Genomic DNA, 15,419 nt, shown 5'->3' with positions numbered 1-15,419 from the left:
TAAGGGAAAGCCCACAGCTTGGGTTGCAAATGCAAATCGAGTCGGAACTACACTGAATGAAAAAAGAACCAGATTTCTCAGCAACAGGTACCCCTAATCTAAATTTTCATCTCTACCTGTAAGTAAAGCCATGGTAAGACTGTCAGATACTTATAGCCAGGAAAAAAAGTACTTCAATATATAAATAAAGGCTCTTACTCTAGCTACTACATCATGATGTATAAAAGAATTGAAAGTACAAAAAGTTAAACATCCTTACTCCCAGCATCTTACTTCTTTTGAACTATCTATAAAAGTAATTACTAATCTCATGCAGATTATAAGAATTACAAGCAGCATTTCAGTACCATAGTGCAGTTAGTTGATTGCAACACTAAAAACAAAATTATATAGCTGCATTGGCACAATTCTGGACAGATCTTCAATAAGGACATTCACAAGTGATGCTGCTGTTTACCCCATACCCGCATCTGCGGCTTACACTCTAGATAGGACATCCACTAATACATTGTCTTTGCCGGTAATATGCACTACTAAAAAGTCATAGTCCTGTCAGGCCAAACTCCACCATAGCAATGTGTGGTTAGAACTCTTAACAAATTCACACAGGCAGATTCCTCTGGCTCATTTAGCAGTCCGTTAAGGAGTGTCTGGAAGATCTCAGACTCATTCCTCAGCCCCAGAGGAAGGACTGTAAATTGAAACAACACCTAATGAGAAACAAAAGCAGAGCAGCATCTTCATCCAAGGGCACTTGCCAATCCCCTTGGTCAGATCGATAGGAGTGGTATTTTTAGCCCTGCCCAATTGTTCTATGGAATGGACCATTCAGGGCATTGGAGGAGCATCAGTCTGAACTAGGGATGTACGGATTCCCCACCGTCCATTCCAGTGGGGAATCCACCGGGGGGGGCAGGAGTCGACCCGTTCCATCCCTGCAGAATCCACGCAAAGCAGTTCTGGTATGCAAGGATTCCGCAGTGCCGAGGGCTGCCTTGTTCTACTGTCTGCATGCCCCAGATTCCGCTGAATTTTTTTCAGCTCCCCGAACTTATGTAAATAATTCTGCAAGTAGGGCTGAAAAATACCCAGTGACACCAATCTGATTGATCTTTATCAATTTCACAGAACTGCAATTGGATCTATTGGATCTTCCCCACCTGCAACAGTCTCACAGCAGCAGAAGGAACTACACCCACCCGATGGGTTAAAAAAAGAAATCTCACAAAAGAAGAATAGCAGCAACCCATCTCTTTGTTCCTAAATTTTTGGATTGGGGGAGGTGGAGTGGACACACTGGTTCCCAATCCAGGCTGCATAGAAACCTTGGATTTCTCCCTTGATTTCTGTGGACAGCTCTCACCACTGCCTCTGGGGACATTTAAAAACAACTTTTCAGTGTGAACCAGGAAATGACCTATCCACATAATGAGATGGTTCTCTCTGCCCCTCCTTAATCTCCATGTGTCTCCTCCTCCCTTTCCAGCCACCCTGTTCTACTCACCCCTCCAACGCAGTTGTCAGATTGCTCCAAAGTCACTCACTGAATCCCCCTTAAACTGAGGTATTATGGGGCCTTCTAAGCACTTCCCACCCTTTAGGGTATTTTTCTGCAGGTGTATTGACAATACCTTGGGAGAGTAGGAATGTACTGATACCTCCCCCTTGTGTGTACGTGCTGCTGTCTTGGCTACCTCAGCACAAGCATGAGGAAACTCATGTTTGTATTAGAAGGAATGATGACTCTGCATCTGGTCATTCTGAAATGCTGGAGCAGAAACAGAGGACTCCAGAATGTATCTCAGTTGTGACAGCAAACACACACATACACACACAATAGTCACCCACTGACCCCAGATGTGCAACAGACTCAATTCATGGGAGATTCAAGTGTGAAGTGAGCTGGGCTGAGATATCCATCGTGCTTTCATGTATTCCCAATGCCGGTTGTTTTCTCTGTCATTCTAGCTTCACTCTTTCCTAAGAGAAGTCCAGTTTTCTAACTCTTCGATGGGCGGACTGTATCTGTCTGAGGATGGGGAGCGGACAGTCAACTATGATATCAGGAATTGGATATTTTTCCCCAATACATCTTATCGTAGAGTGACAATTGGGAGTACAGAGGGACAGGCAACACAGGACATAAAGCTCACCATTAGCCCAGAAGCCATTGTGTGGCCCACACAGTTTAATGAGGTAGAGGAAATGATTTCTTTCACTATATTGCCTGTGACATCTGTTAAGTGTTCCCTCTATTAATTTGTTGAATAATTCATGGATCCATAGAATCATCATAGAATAGTTGGGTTGGAAGGGGACTATAAGTCCATCGAGTCCAACACCCCACAGTCATCTGGGACTTTGGCTGCAATCTTATGCATGCTTGCTGGGAGGAGGTCCTACTGAGTATTGTGGGACTTACCATTGAATAAACACCTATATGGATAGGGAGTTGTTTTCTTCCCTCTCCCATAATACTAATTTAGAGGTCAAAAGTATAGTTTGAATGTCGAGGTCAAGAAGTTTGCTCGTGACGCAAGGGGACTATAAAGTTCAACAGAGCCTTTGGCAGCAATCACAGTGGCAAAGGGATATTGCAAGGCCCACAGAAATGGCCATGTGAGTGGCAGCTTGATCAGCCCTATTACATTGACCTTTTTCTTGAGTAAACCTTCAACTTGGTCATGGGAAATGTTCTGGATTCTTTTTCAGGGGGGCGGGGTTACCAACCCAACATCACATAGCCAAACTCCACACTTCCTAAAGCAGATACCTGAGACCCAGAGAGGTTCAAGGCTGGTTTGGGGGAGACACCCAGAGCTATAACAATTGCCACTTGGTGGCAGCATCAAAGGCTATAGGAAGGGAAAGGCAGAACAGGAGTGCAAGCAGACTGTTTTGCCTGTTTGCCCTTCCATTCGTGGGACAGGGGGTTGCTGGTCCATGAGAAAAGGGAGAGTGTTTCCTGTTGTGTCTCTTAGATTCCAGAGTGGCCTGCCAAGAAAAGCTCATTGTCCCTCCCCTTCTTGGCCGGCTTTCCAGCCTGAACACAACATCTTTGAATGTTATTTTCAGTGGGCATCAGAAGTGCTTCCTAGAAAGAAGGGCCTGGAGTCACTGGGATTGGATCCCACTGGTTCCTTCCCAAACACCGTGTCCACAGAAACAAATATATCTCACAAGTTTGCCTTGATGCTCCTTCTCTTTGTTGCCAGACCGTGCCTCGTTCCAGGTGCGTCGAGAGCTGTCCCCCTGGATACGCCAAGGAGATTCAGGAAGGAAAGCCGCCTTGCTGCTATGCTTGCGCTCCATGTGCAGAAGGGACAATCTCCACGCAGGAAGGTGGGTGACTTAAGAGGAAAGGACCAATATTGGAAGTCAATATTGGAGTCTGCCTGGTCACTGTGTTTTTAATTGGAGGCTCTCTTCTGGATGCCCCCACCATCAGAAATTAGGTTTGCAGTGACTGGAAAGAGGGCCTTTTTGATTGTGGCACCCCACTAAAGGAATGCCCCCCCCCCCGCTGTGGCTGTGGTGTTATTACGGACCCAGGTGAAGATGTCTTTTCTTTGCCCAGTCGTTCTAGCACATCCGAGCGATTCTGGTTTCAATCCTGGTGTTATCCATGCTCTTGAATCTTGATGCTCTTGAATCTTGACCTTGGAAGGCAATTTCTGGGATACAGTGCAGGGTGGGGGGACTCAATGCATCCTTCTCTGGCTATTGGCGTGGCCCTCTGAATTCCCCTCACAAGGACCCCTCCTCTTCAGCCCAGCACACAGCTTTCGGTGTATTAAAAAACATGAAGGATGTTTCAGGTTGCTTCTCTATATAAGGTGTGGGGGTAACGGTGCATGTCAGCCCCCCTTTTGCTGTGGCTTGAATATTCAGAACAGGTGGGTGACATGCACTTCAGCCCACCATGGCTTCAATGCAGACATAAACTGAAGCATCCTTACTGTGACAATACACATGGAGCTGTGATCGGGCTTAAGAGGAAGGTCCTTGTGAGTGATCATGCAAGCCCGGTCAGTGAGTCAGGAGACCCTGCTGAATGAGGTGAGCTGGGGGGGATTTTCCTCAAAACTCGGGTGGAGTCACTTCTGGAAGCAGAGCTCTTCCTCTGATAGAAGGTCCCTTCTTTCATGGACGTGGGATCCTGGATCCAAACCATGATTGTTTCCTGACCACTTCCACATCCCCATTTCTTCTCCCAAATTGAAACATTTGACATGTTTCAGTGAAATGTCAAATACATGTCAGTGAAACTGAAGTCACTCTCCTTCTTTTCAGATGCAGATCATTGCAAGAAGTGTCCAGGACATCAGCAGCCAAACATAGACCGGGATCAATGTGTCCCCAAGAATATAACCTTTCTGTCCTTTACAGAACCTTTGGGGATCACCTTGGTTTCCTTTGCCCTATTCTTGACATTAACCACAGCCTTTGTGTTCGGACTCTTCATTAAATTTCTAGACACTCCAATAGTCAAAGCCAACAACCGGGACCTCTCCTACATTCTCCTGGTCTCCCTCCTGCTTTCCTTTTTGTCCTCCTTCCTGTTCATTGGCCGGCCAAGGAAAGCGGATTGCCTTCTGCGCCAAACAGCCTTCAGTATAATCTTCTCGGTCGCTGTCTCATCTGTGCTGGCCAAAACGATCACTGTGGTGCTGGCCTTCCTGGCCACAAAGCCAGGGAACAGAGTGAGAAAATGGCTAGGGAAGAGGTTGACCAACTCCATTGTCATTTCTTGTTCCAGTGTCCAACTTGTCATCTGCTCCATCTGGCTGGGTGTCTCTCCACCCTTCCCTGACTCTGACATGCACTCCCAGCCTGGACAAATCACCCTGCAATGCAATGAAGGATCTGTTCTCATGTTTTATGTTTCCCTTGGCTACATGGGCTTCCTGGCTGCCATCTGCTTCATGGTGGCTTTCCTAGCCAGGAAGCTGCCTGGGGCCTTCAATGAAGCCAAGCTGATCACCTTCAGCATGCTGGTCTTTTGCAGTGTGTGGGTGTCCTTTGTGCCCACCTACCTGAGCACCAAGGGGAAATATGCAGTTGCCGTGCAGGTCTTCTCTATCTTGGCCTCCAGTGCTGGCTTGCTGGGCTGCATCTTCATTCCCAGGTGCTACATTATTCTACTGAGGCCTGATCTGAATACAAAGAAGCATCTAATAATGAAAACAGAAGATGGCATCTGATCCTAAGTGGTAGCGATTCATTGTATTAGGCCATTAAGATCTTGCAGATCCCTGGAGCATCTCTATCTCCTGAAATGTGCTAGGTCTACAAAATAAAAATCTCGATGTTACACTTAGATTAGGTTTCTCCTCCTTTGTGATCATCCAGACAAGCATCTGCTTGCATTGCACACATAATTTTACTCATTAAATAAAGGCAGACTAATCCGGTAATCAAACTGACAATGATAATCTTTACTCTTTAACTCATGGGTGTTGCTGTGTACTGAAGAGACAAGGTTCCCACATCCATAAGATACAAATTTTCCTTCTCTGGCTGTCCATCCTTCCGTTCAGGCTGCTATCTAGACAAAGAAGCCATGGGGACTACAAAGGAGCCATGGGAACTCCAGCCTAAATGGCCTAGCAGATCAGTTGCTGAGAAGGGTGAAGGCTGATATCCAAGTTTATGCTCACAACAATCTTATGAGGCTGGTGAGGCTGAGTGGTAGTGAATAGTCCAAGGAAGTCGGCTCTGAGCAGGGATTTGGCTATTATGAGGGACCGCATGGATGATCTAGTTTCATTCTAGAATTGACACATCACATAGTTTAACTCTAGAATATGGCACCAAAGGATGTAGTGATGGCCACTGATAGGGATGGCGGAGAATTTCTCCCCAAAACTTCGGGGGGCCGAGCGCCAACGTGTTCGGGCCCCCGAACAAGTTTCGGGGAGAAATCTTCCACCCCCCCAACCCCCGCCCCCCCCCCAGGACGGGACTTACCTTCCCTGAATGTCCCTCCCGGCGGCGGGTCCGGCTGGTGGTTCGTCGGGTGTTCGAGCAGGTCGGGAGCGGCAGCCAGTCTTTCGACCGGCTGCCGCCGCCGCCATTGCAATAAAAGAAAAAAAAAACAACGTCCACCTGATCGGCTACCTGACAATTCACGTAGCCTATCACGGCTAGATTTGCAAAGTCAGCCGTGATAGGCTACGTGAATCGTCACGTAGCCTATCACGGGTGACTTTAAAAAAGAAAAAGAAAAAGTGTGTACGGATAATGGCGGCCCCCATAGGGAGCCGCCATTCCCGTTCCTTATTTGTTGGTTGTAGTCTACGTAAATGTTTACGTAGACTGCAGCGAAAATAAGGGCAACGCTATTTGCGTTGCCCTTATTTTCGCCGTAGTCTACGTAAACATTTACGTAGACTACAGCGACTAAATAAGGAACGCTAATGGCGGCTCCCTATGGGGGCCGCCATTCGCATACGCGCTTTTTTTTTTTAAAGTCACCCGTGATAGGCTACGTGACGATTCACGTAGCCTATCACGGCTGACTTTGCAGATCTAGCCGTGATAGGCTACGTGAATCGTCACGTAGCCTATCAGAGGACTTTTTTTTTTACTTTCGTGTTTGTGGCCGGGCGAGGCGGCAAGCCTCCTCCCCGGCCTGAATTTCGGCCAGGCGAGGCAGGAAGCCTCCCCCCCGGCCTGAATTTCGGCCGGGCGAGGCGGGAAGCCTCCCCCCCCGGCCTGAACTTCACGGGGGGAGCAGCGAAGCGCTCCCCCCCACCGCGAACAAGCTGCGAGAAAAGGTAAGTGACTTTCGTCCACCCCTAGCCACTGACTGGGTTGGCATTCAAGGGGATTAGACAAATTCAAGGCAGCCAAGGCTAATAGTCATGATGGCTATATCCTACCTGCAGGATCAGAGGCATTCTGTCTCTCTATACCACCTGTTTGGGAAAATGAGATGGGCAGGAGGGGGGATGGGTGCTATTCTTGTCACATCCTGTTTGTGGCTTGCTTGCTTGCTTATTTATTTATTTATTTATTTATTTACAATATTGATATACTACCCCACAACAAAAGATTTCAGAGTGGTGAACAAGAAAGTTAAAAGAAGAAAACACCATATTACAACAATTAAAGCATTTTAAAAGAAATGGTGTGCTTTGCTGTGAGTCCACCGCCATTTGCTTGTTGTGGGAGAGGTGGTGTTTCTGGCAGGAGGGACTGTCTGAACATTATTTGGCAGAGCAGTGGTCTCCAATGTGGGGTGGATGCAGAAGGTGCTGGATGATCCATTGGGGGGTGCAACCCTCCTGATTATTGAGCAGCCTCCCGCTGCCCTGATGCGCTTTCATTGTGTGCAATGATTGTGGTGGTGGCAGGGGTGGTGGAAGGATGGGGCAGGAGCCGAGAGGGAAGTGCCATGGCTTTTCTCCCTCGGCTCCAGTCCTGTCCTGCCTGTGCCGAGCAGCCACCAAGAGCAACTGCTCCAGTCCCTGCCAGGCATGGCAGAAGAACCCTTCCCACTCTTTGGCTGAACGGAACTGAGAAGAAAACCCGTGCTATGGGGACTGGGTAAAATGAGGATCCATAAAATCAAAAAAGGATTCTCATGATTTCATATGATTTTTAAAGGGGAGACCCACAAAACTGCCACCCAATCACAGAACTCATCCGCCTCCATGGATTGAAGCAGACAAATCATGGATCCACCACTCGTGGACGCAGCCATGGTGCAAAAACCCGGACCCTTGGCAGGGATCTCTTGATTTCATTTGATTTTTGCAGAGCATATCTGCCAAACCACCATCCAATCACAAAGCACATCTTCCTCCATGGACTGAAGTAGAAAAATCACAGATCCGCCACCCATGTGTGCAGCCATGGCTCAAAAACAGAGATCCGAGATAGAGATCCTCTTGGTTTCATATGGTTTTCACCCCATTTGAAGTGAAGCAGATAGGGATGTCGGAGAATTTCTCCACGAATCTCCAGGTGGCCGGATGCCAATGCATTCGGCCCCCCGAAATTGGTGGGGAAAGTCTCCACCCCCCCGTCCCCGCCCCCAGGATGAGACTTACCTCGCGCGAATGTCCCTTGAGGTGGCGGGTCCCGGCGGCGGTTCGGCGGCGGCCGGTATTCCGACTAGCTGCCACCGCCGCCATTTCCAAGTAAAGTGTAACAACAACAAAAAAAACACCTGATAGGCTACGTAAAGATTTACGTAGTCTAACACGGCTAGATTTTCAAAGTCAGCCGTGATAGGCTACATAAATCTTTACGTAGCCTATCACAGTTGACTTTGAAAAAAAAAAAAGCACATACGCAAATGGCGGCGCCCATGGGCGCCGCCATTTGTGTTCCTTATTTGGGCCCGGGTAGTCTACGTAAAGATTTACGTAGACTACGGTGAAAATAAGGGCAACGCAGCATTGACCTTATTTTCGCCGTAGTCTATGTAAATCTTTACGTAGACTACCTGTGCCCAAATAAGGAATGCAAATGGCGGAGCCCATGGGTGCCGCCATTTGCCTACGAGCTTTTTTTTTTTTTTTCCAAAGTCACGCGTGATAGGCTACATGATGATTTACGTAGCCTATCACGGCTGACTTTGAAAATCTAGCCGTGATAGGCTACGTAAATCGTTACGTAGCCTATCACGGGGGTGTTGGGGTTCTTTTACATTTTTTTTCGCGGCCGGGTAGACGGGGCGCTTCTACCCGGCCTGAATTTCACCGGCGAGGGATGGGGCGCCTCCCCCCCCCTCGCCTGAACTTCGGGGGGAGAACCGAAGCTCCTTCCCCCCACCGCGAAGCAAGCTTCGAGAACAGGTAAGGGACTTTCATCCATCCCTACTTCCAAGAGCCTTTTCTCCTTCTCTGCCAACATGGTTGTTGCTGTGGATTAGAAAGAGGGGAAAGAAGAATGAAGAACGTGTTGACTGTAAGTTTGAGACCAGTGTATTAACTGAGCAGAAAAGAATAGGACAAGAGGAGAGATTTGAGAAAGGCTGTTGTAGAGGAAATGCAGTGGAAGACAACTGTATCCTGAGGAGTTAGGGTGACATGGCACAAACTGTTCCTTCCATGCCTGAATCTCCCAGAGAACCTGACGTACCAGGCCCCCTTATGGGTCCTCAAGCCTCTTGGCTTGACTCTTTGTTTTTCAAGGTGAGTTGTCTGCTCAGGATGGTACAACCTTGGAATGCAGGAGGATCTCTAAATTTATTATTTTGGTTACTGTCCATTTGCTTTTAGCTTATCTTCCAGGTGCTACAGGAATGTAGAAACATCGTGAGACCTGAAAATCTGACCATCGCAACAGGTGTGATTAATTAGGGTGCTGTCCCAAACTGCATGTATCCGAAGGAGATTTTAGGTATAGAAGTGCCCATGGGGCTTTGAACGTCGATGCAGACCTGGACTGTGGAGGTGTTGCATGCCAGCCATTTGACTGGAGGTCTCTCCATTGCTGTTCACCTGGGGTTCCTGAAAACAGAAAGGAGAGGTAATCTTGCTCAGTATCAGTGATGTATGTTTCTCTGTATCATGTTGCTTGCTCTTTAATAAGATCCTTAACTTCAATCGACTTGTGTGTTTATTGCTTCTGAATCCTAAAAGAAGCTTTGCCCCTTAGCAAACAGGTCCACTGAGAATAATTGGATAACAATAGCATAAGAACATGAAAGCCATCCTGCTAGATCAGACCTAAAGTCTAGTATAACACCCTCTTTCTCACCATGGACAACCAGGTGTCCACAAGTAGGGATGGCGGAGAATTTCTCCCCAAAACTTCGGGGGGCCGAGCGCCAACGTGTTCGGCCCCCCGAACAAGTTTCGGGGAGAAATTCTCTGCACCCCCCCACCCCCCGCCCCCCCCCCAGGATGGGACTTACCTTTGCCGAATGTCCCTCCCGGCGGCGGGTCCGGCCGGCGGTTCGGCGGGTGTTCATGCAGGGCGGGAGCGGCAGCCGGTCTTTTGACCGGCTGCCGCCGCCGCCATTCCAATGAAAGAAAAAAAAAACGCCCCCGTGATAGGCTACGTGACGATTAACGTAGCCTATCATGGCTAGATCTGCAAAGTCAGCCGTGATAGGCTACGTTAATTGTCACGTAGCCTATCATGGGTGACTTAAAAAAAAAAAAAAGCGCGTACGGATAATGGCGGCCCCCATAGGGAGCCGCCACTCCCATTCCTTATTTGGTCGCTGTAGTCTACGTAAATCTTTACGTAGACTACGGCGAAAATAAGGGCAACGCTATTTGCGTTGCCCTTATTTTCGCTGTAGTCTACGTAAAGATTTACGTAGACTACAGCGACCAAATAAGGAACGCAAATGGCGGCTCCCTATGGGGGCCGCCATTAGCGTACGTGCTTTTTTTTTTTTTTTAAAGTCACCCGTGATAGGCTACGTGACGATTAATGTAGCCTATCACGGCTGACTTTGCAGATCTAGTCGTGATAGGCTACGCTAATCATCACGTAGCCTATAATGGGGGCGTTTTTTTTAAAAAAAAAAAACTTTGGAGTTCGCGGCCGGGCGAGGCGGGAAGCCTCCCCCCCAGCCTGAACTTCGCGGGGGGAGCAGCGAAGCGCCTCCCCCCCACTGCGAACAAGCTTCAACGACAGGTAAGTGACTTTCGTCCACCCCTACCCACAAGCAGGGCATGAGGGAAATAATCCTCCCCTGCAGTCAAAATTTCAGGAAAACATGAATATTCAAGTAACTCTGGGCACATTTGATTTGGTGAGCAGAAGAATTTAGGACTCAGGAAGAGATCTGAGACAGGGGCAGCGAGATTGTGTACTAGTATGAGGGAGAGAATACAACGCTCATAGCTACTATAATATAGCAAATCCAGGCAACAAAGGTCTAGACTATATTAGAAGTTGTGGAAGTATTCCTCAAGGTGGTTTTCAGTCATTCCTGACTTTCTGATACTTTCTGCCAGATTTCTGATAAGCAGTCATTTGCATACTTAGCTAGGTGTCAAACCCAACTGAAAAGAAGTGAGATTTGATTGCTAATATAAGTGCTTAATTGTGTCTTCCAACGTTTCGCATTTACTATTCATGCAGCAGTTAAGTTCTAGGGGAGACGTTCTTACATATGTGTAGTAGGGACATATTTAACATAACTATTAAGGCATAATAAAGGACCTGGATTCAGCTGCAGCAGAATTTTTCATTAATAACTTTTATCTCTTTCCCCTCTTTTTAATTATTAATGAGTCTAATCTGTCATTTTTCATGTATTAATGTGACGAATTCTATTCAGATTTAAACCATGTGTCAACAGGAGTCTTGTGCCATCTGAAAGACTAACACATTTTAAATGGTATACATGTTTGTGGCCTAGAATCCACTTCACCTGATGCGTGATGTGTTATCCTCAGTATGCAGGGATCTATATACATGTGAGTGTAGTGCAGCCTTGGGGAAACTCCGGCCTGAAGTTCAGTCTGGGCTGACAGGTCCTTCAGTTCAGCCAAACAGCTCTCCTGTCATACCATGTCCTCTTCCACCCCTAAGCACGTCGGTGATGTTCAGAATGGCCTACTAAGGCATGGGCCCTGGATCTTCTGACCTGTGCCCAGGATCTTTAGAGCTGTGCCAATTGCCATCATCTGCCTGAATTAGAGATGTCCGGTGGGGGGAAATCCAGTCTTTTGGGGGCTTGACAGATTATTCTTGAACCTCCAGCTCATCTTGCATTTGCATGGAGGAGAAACTTGCACACAGCTGCCAGCGATAGACTACTGTTGTACCAGTTGCTGTGTGAAAGTCTCTCCTTCTCCTTCCTGGGGCCTGGCAGGGAGAAGAAGAGAGTTGTGCACAGTGGCCAGTGGTGGCAGAAAGGACAGCGCCATGGCTCCTACCTACCCTGCCACTGCCATGATCCCCATTTCCAGGGGAGATCCTGGAAGGCAGGGAGGGAGGCAGTCAGCCAGGCAGGCAGGGTGGGAGTGGGACTATCCCTGTGTGACATTTAACAGGACCCGTATTGGGATCTGAGCTCACTGTATTGCCTCTGTCTTGCAAGAGTTGTCTGGCTTCTTCTGATTAGATGGGAGAGCAGGAGTCACAAGGGGGCTGTAGCAAGCAGGAAGGCCCAAAATGATATTGCCGCTGCTACTTTTGCTTCTGTTGCTGCCCTGTGCAGCCTGTGAGATGCAGAAGGCAAAATGCCCCTTGAATCAGATCCAGGATCAATTGAAAGCAAACAATTATTACAGGCCAGGAGACCTCCTCATTAGCGGAGTCATTTCTACAAAATATGTGTCCAATCAAGACCCATACATCTTTTCTGAGCCCCCACTAACCAGCATTTTTAGGTAAGCAATATTTCTTAGCAATTTTTATGCTCTCCCAACTGCCCTCTAATTGCACCCCTTTGCTAGAGAGAACTCCGATTTTCTGGTGTCCCTGGTCATCCTTGGTAATGCACTACCCCCGCTTGGCTATTCTATAGGGTGCTTCCAGATGAGGCTTTTTGAGGCAAATGACTTGGGACCTGGCTATGTGCAGGACCGTCCCCTCCCATGTGAACAAGCCATTGGAAGTCTGGAAAGGGTTTTCAATTAATAAAAGAAAGAATGTGACTTTGTTCATAGACTATAGGATTGCAGCATGTCACCATCTGTTTTTTCTTTCTTTCTGCAGTACACCAAAACAGATACAAGTCAGATACTGGCACATCTTGTCTTTCTTTCTTACCGTTTCTGAGATCAATCAGAATTTGAAGCTCTTACCCAACTTCACTCTGGGCTACAACAACTATGAGACCCATTTCCATGGGAGAATAACTTCTGATGCCATGATAGACTTGCTTGCTGGTGGAGCAAACAGTGTTCCCAACTACAGCTGCGGAGGATGGAACAACTTGGTGACCATTGTGGAAGGGGCTGAGTCTGACATGGCCATTCATATTTCAGCCATGTGCAGCATCTACAAAATCCTACAAGTAGGAACTGGGTGGGGGGACGAGATCAGCTCCATGTAATTCCGCACTATACTTTCCTCAGGGGAGCCAAGAAGGGGGCACGGAGCATCAAAACCTGAGGCTAAAGGATAGGGATGTCACAGAAATCCACCACAGATCTTGATGAGGCCGAATGCCAGTGCATTCGGCCCCCCAAACTCCGTGGCGGAATGGCCTGCCACCACCCCACCACCCCTCGGATCCCCCCTGGGATGAGACTTACCTGGGGCAGAACTTCCAGGCGGCGGCGGCTGCGGCGGCTGCAGTGGCTGGTCTTCCAACCGGCTGCCACTGCTGCCATTTGCAGTCTTGTATCTTGTAAAAAAAACCAACCTGATGTGATTGGCTACGTAAAGATTTACGTAGCCTATCATGGCTGGGTTTTTTTAAAAAAATGACATGATAGGCTACGTAAAGTTTTACGTAGCCTATCTTGCTGGGTTGTTGTTGTTGTTTTTTAAAAAATATTTACGTAGGCTAAAACGGTGAATCAAAAAGGGACACAAATAGTGCCCGCTACACAATTTGTGTTCCCCTTTATTTTTGCCATCACAGTCTACGTAAATATTTACGTAGATTAAAACGGTCAAAAATAAGGAACGCAAATGGCGGCAGCCGTAGCTGCCGCCACTTGCGTACACGGTTTGTTTTTGTTTTTGTTTTCCCAGAGCCCTCCGCGGTCGGAAATCCGGCTGTGGACGGCTCTGGCCTGGCTGGGCCTGGCCGGCTGCTCCGCAGAGCTGCCGTGGAGCACAGCTAGCCATGGAGGATTCTGGGGGGGAGGAACGGATCGCCTCCCCCCCCCACCATCAATATAATCCGTGGAAATTTGTAAAGGACAAAGAGCCATCAGTTACTCTCATTATCATCATCATTTATAAATCACTCAATATAATAAAACCTTATATACAAAACAAAAATCACCAAACTGTTGGAGGGGGTGTAATACCCTGGGAATGAACCATCATATGTGGTGGGGATCTGGACAAATCTATAGCTTTTGGAGACAATGACACCATCAGGGAAGGAGAAGCAAATTCCATTTTATTCCTGTAGTCATGATGGTGTTCTGATTTAAGTGAGTGTAAAATGCAAATGTGCATTTATTTATATATTTATTTACAATATTTATATACTGCTCCATATCTAGAACAGATTTTGGAGTGGTGAACACAAGAAATAAAACACAAGAAATAAAAGGATAGAAAGATTAAAACTCCAGATTAAAAAGATGATAGATAGATAGATAGATAGATGATAGATGATAGATAGGTAGATAGATAGATAGATAGATAGATAGATAGATAGATATTTTTAAAAAAAACAGAAAACCAGTAAAAACCATGACTGGTCAATTAAGGAATGCATCCCAGGACAGTGCTGTTTTCAGGAAGTGCTGGAAACAGCACAGTGTTGGTGCGTGCCTGACCTCCAAGGGCAGGGAATTCCACTGGAAGGGGGCCACCACTCTGAAGGCCGTTTTCCTGGTGGACTCCAACTGGGTCATAGGTCCATGCAGAACCACCAGGAGCATGCCCTCTGATGACCTCAGTGATGGGGCAGGTTCAGAAGGGAGACGGCGCTCTCTCAAGTTGTCGAGGGCTTTGTGCACTAGTACTAAAACCTCAAACCTGGCCCGGTAGCGAAAGGGTAGCCAATGCAGCTCCCTCAGCAGAGGCGGTACATGCTGAAAAGGGGCAGCTGCCGACAGGAGCCAATTGCTGCATTCTGCACAGGGGTTGGCAAATACATATTTTGTTGCTAGTGTTCTAACATGTTAAGAATGTAGATGCAGTGTAGAAGCAATGGTAAAGCTCAGAATGGTGGCTGGGGACATGAAGAGAAATATCACTTCTGCACCTCATCCAGTACCAGTAGTGTCCACAAAAGAGAATGGTGGACAAGATGCACCTTGGTCTGATCCAGCACAGCTCTTCTTATGTTCTTATGTTCACATAGCACATAGTTAAACTATGGCTTTCACTTCCACAAGATGTAGTGATGGCCACCACTTTGGATGGCTTTAAAAGGGGATTGGACATGTTCATGGAGGACAAGGATCAATGGCTATGACTCCGGGTCACTGTATGCTACATCCAGTATCAGAGGCAGGATGCTTACGCATGCCTGCTGCTGGGGAACATGGGTGGGAAGGTGCTGTTGCATTCATGCCCTGCCTCTGGGTTGCCTGTTGGTAGCTGGCTGGACACATTGTGAGCAGAATGCTGGACCAGCAGGACCCTTGGTCTGATTCAGTATGGGTCCTCTTATGTTCTTATGAGCTACTTTAGGCATGAGAAAGAGGGACATCTGAAATGGAATCAGTCCATATGGATGGCTGAACAGGGACAAGCTGCTTCTCAAATGGGAAAGCGGAAAGCAAAAATCTACAACACATGAGTTCAAAGAAACTTGTAATGGTTGTATTCAAGCTACACAAGGTAACTCTTTCCAGGGGCAG

General features: G+C 47.4%; 1 protein-coding gene and 1 long non-coding RNA gene across 2 annotated transcripts; both read left to right on the top strand.

Moving 5' to 3' along the window:
- Positions 1-1,128: 1,128 nt before the first annotated feature.
- Positions 1,129-6,080, top strand: LOC146356468 (vomeronasal type-2 receptor 26-like). The gene is made up of 3 exons (XM_084841203.1): positions 1,129-2,196; positions 3,216-3,342; positions 4,294-6,080. The coding sequence occupies exons 1-3, from the start codon at positions 2,011-2,013 to the stop codon at positions 5,202-5,204; spliced, it is 1,224 nt and encodes a 407-aa protein (XP_084697329.1). The 5' UTR covers positions 1,129-2,010; the 3' UTR covers positions 5,205-6,080.
- A 545-nt stretch (positions 6,081-6,625) lies between these two features.
- On the top strand, positions 6,626-13,868 carry LOC146356467 (uncharacterized). The gene is made up of 3 exons (XR_014788672.1): positions 6,626-6,779; positions 9,234-9,483; positions 12,640-13,868. It is a non-coding gene; the product is annotated as an uncharacterized LOC146356467 (long non-coding RNA).
- The last annotated feature ends 1,551 nt before the right edge of the window (positions 13,869-15,419 follow it).

Source organism: Heloderma suspectum, chromosome 2 (assembly GCF_057233095.1).
Source record: "Heloderma suspectum isolate Gila_16-S chromosome 2, 16-S_ref, whole genome shotgun sequence".
NCBI lineage: Eukaryota > Metazoa > Chordata > Lepidosauria > Squamata > Helodermatidae > Heloderma > Heloderma suspectum.
Note: the sequence above shows the minus strand (reverse complement) of the source record. Positions and strands in the feature narration are given on the sequence as shown.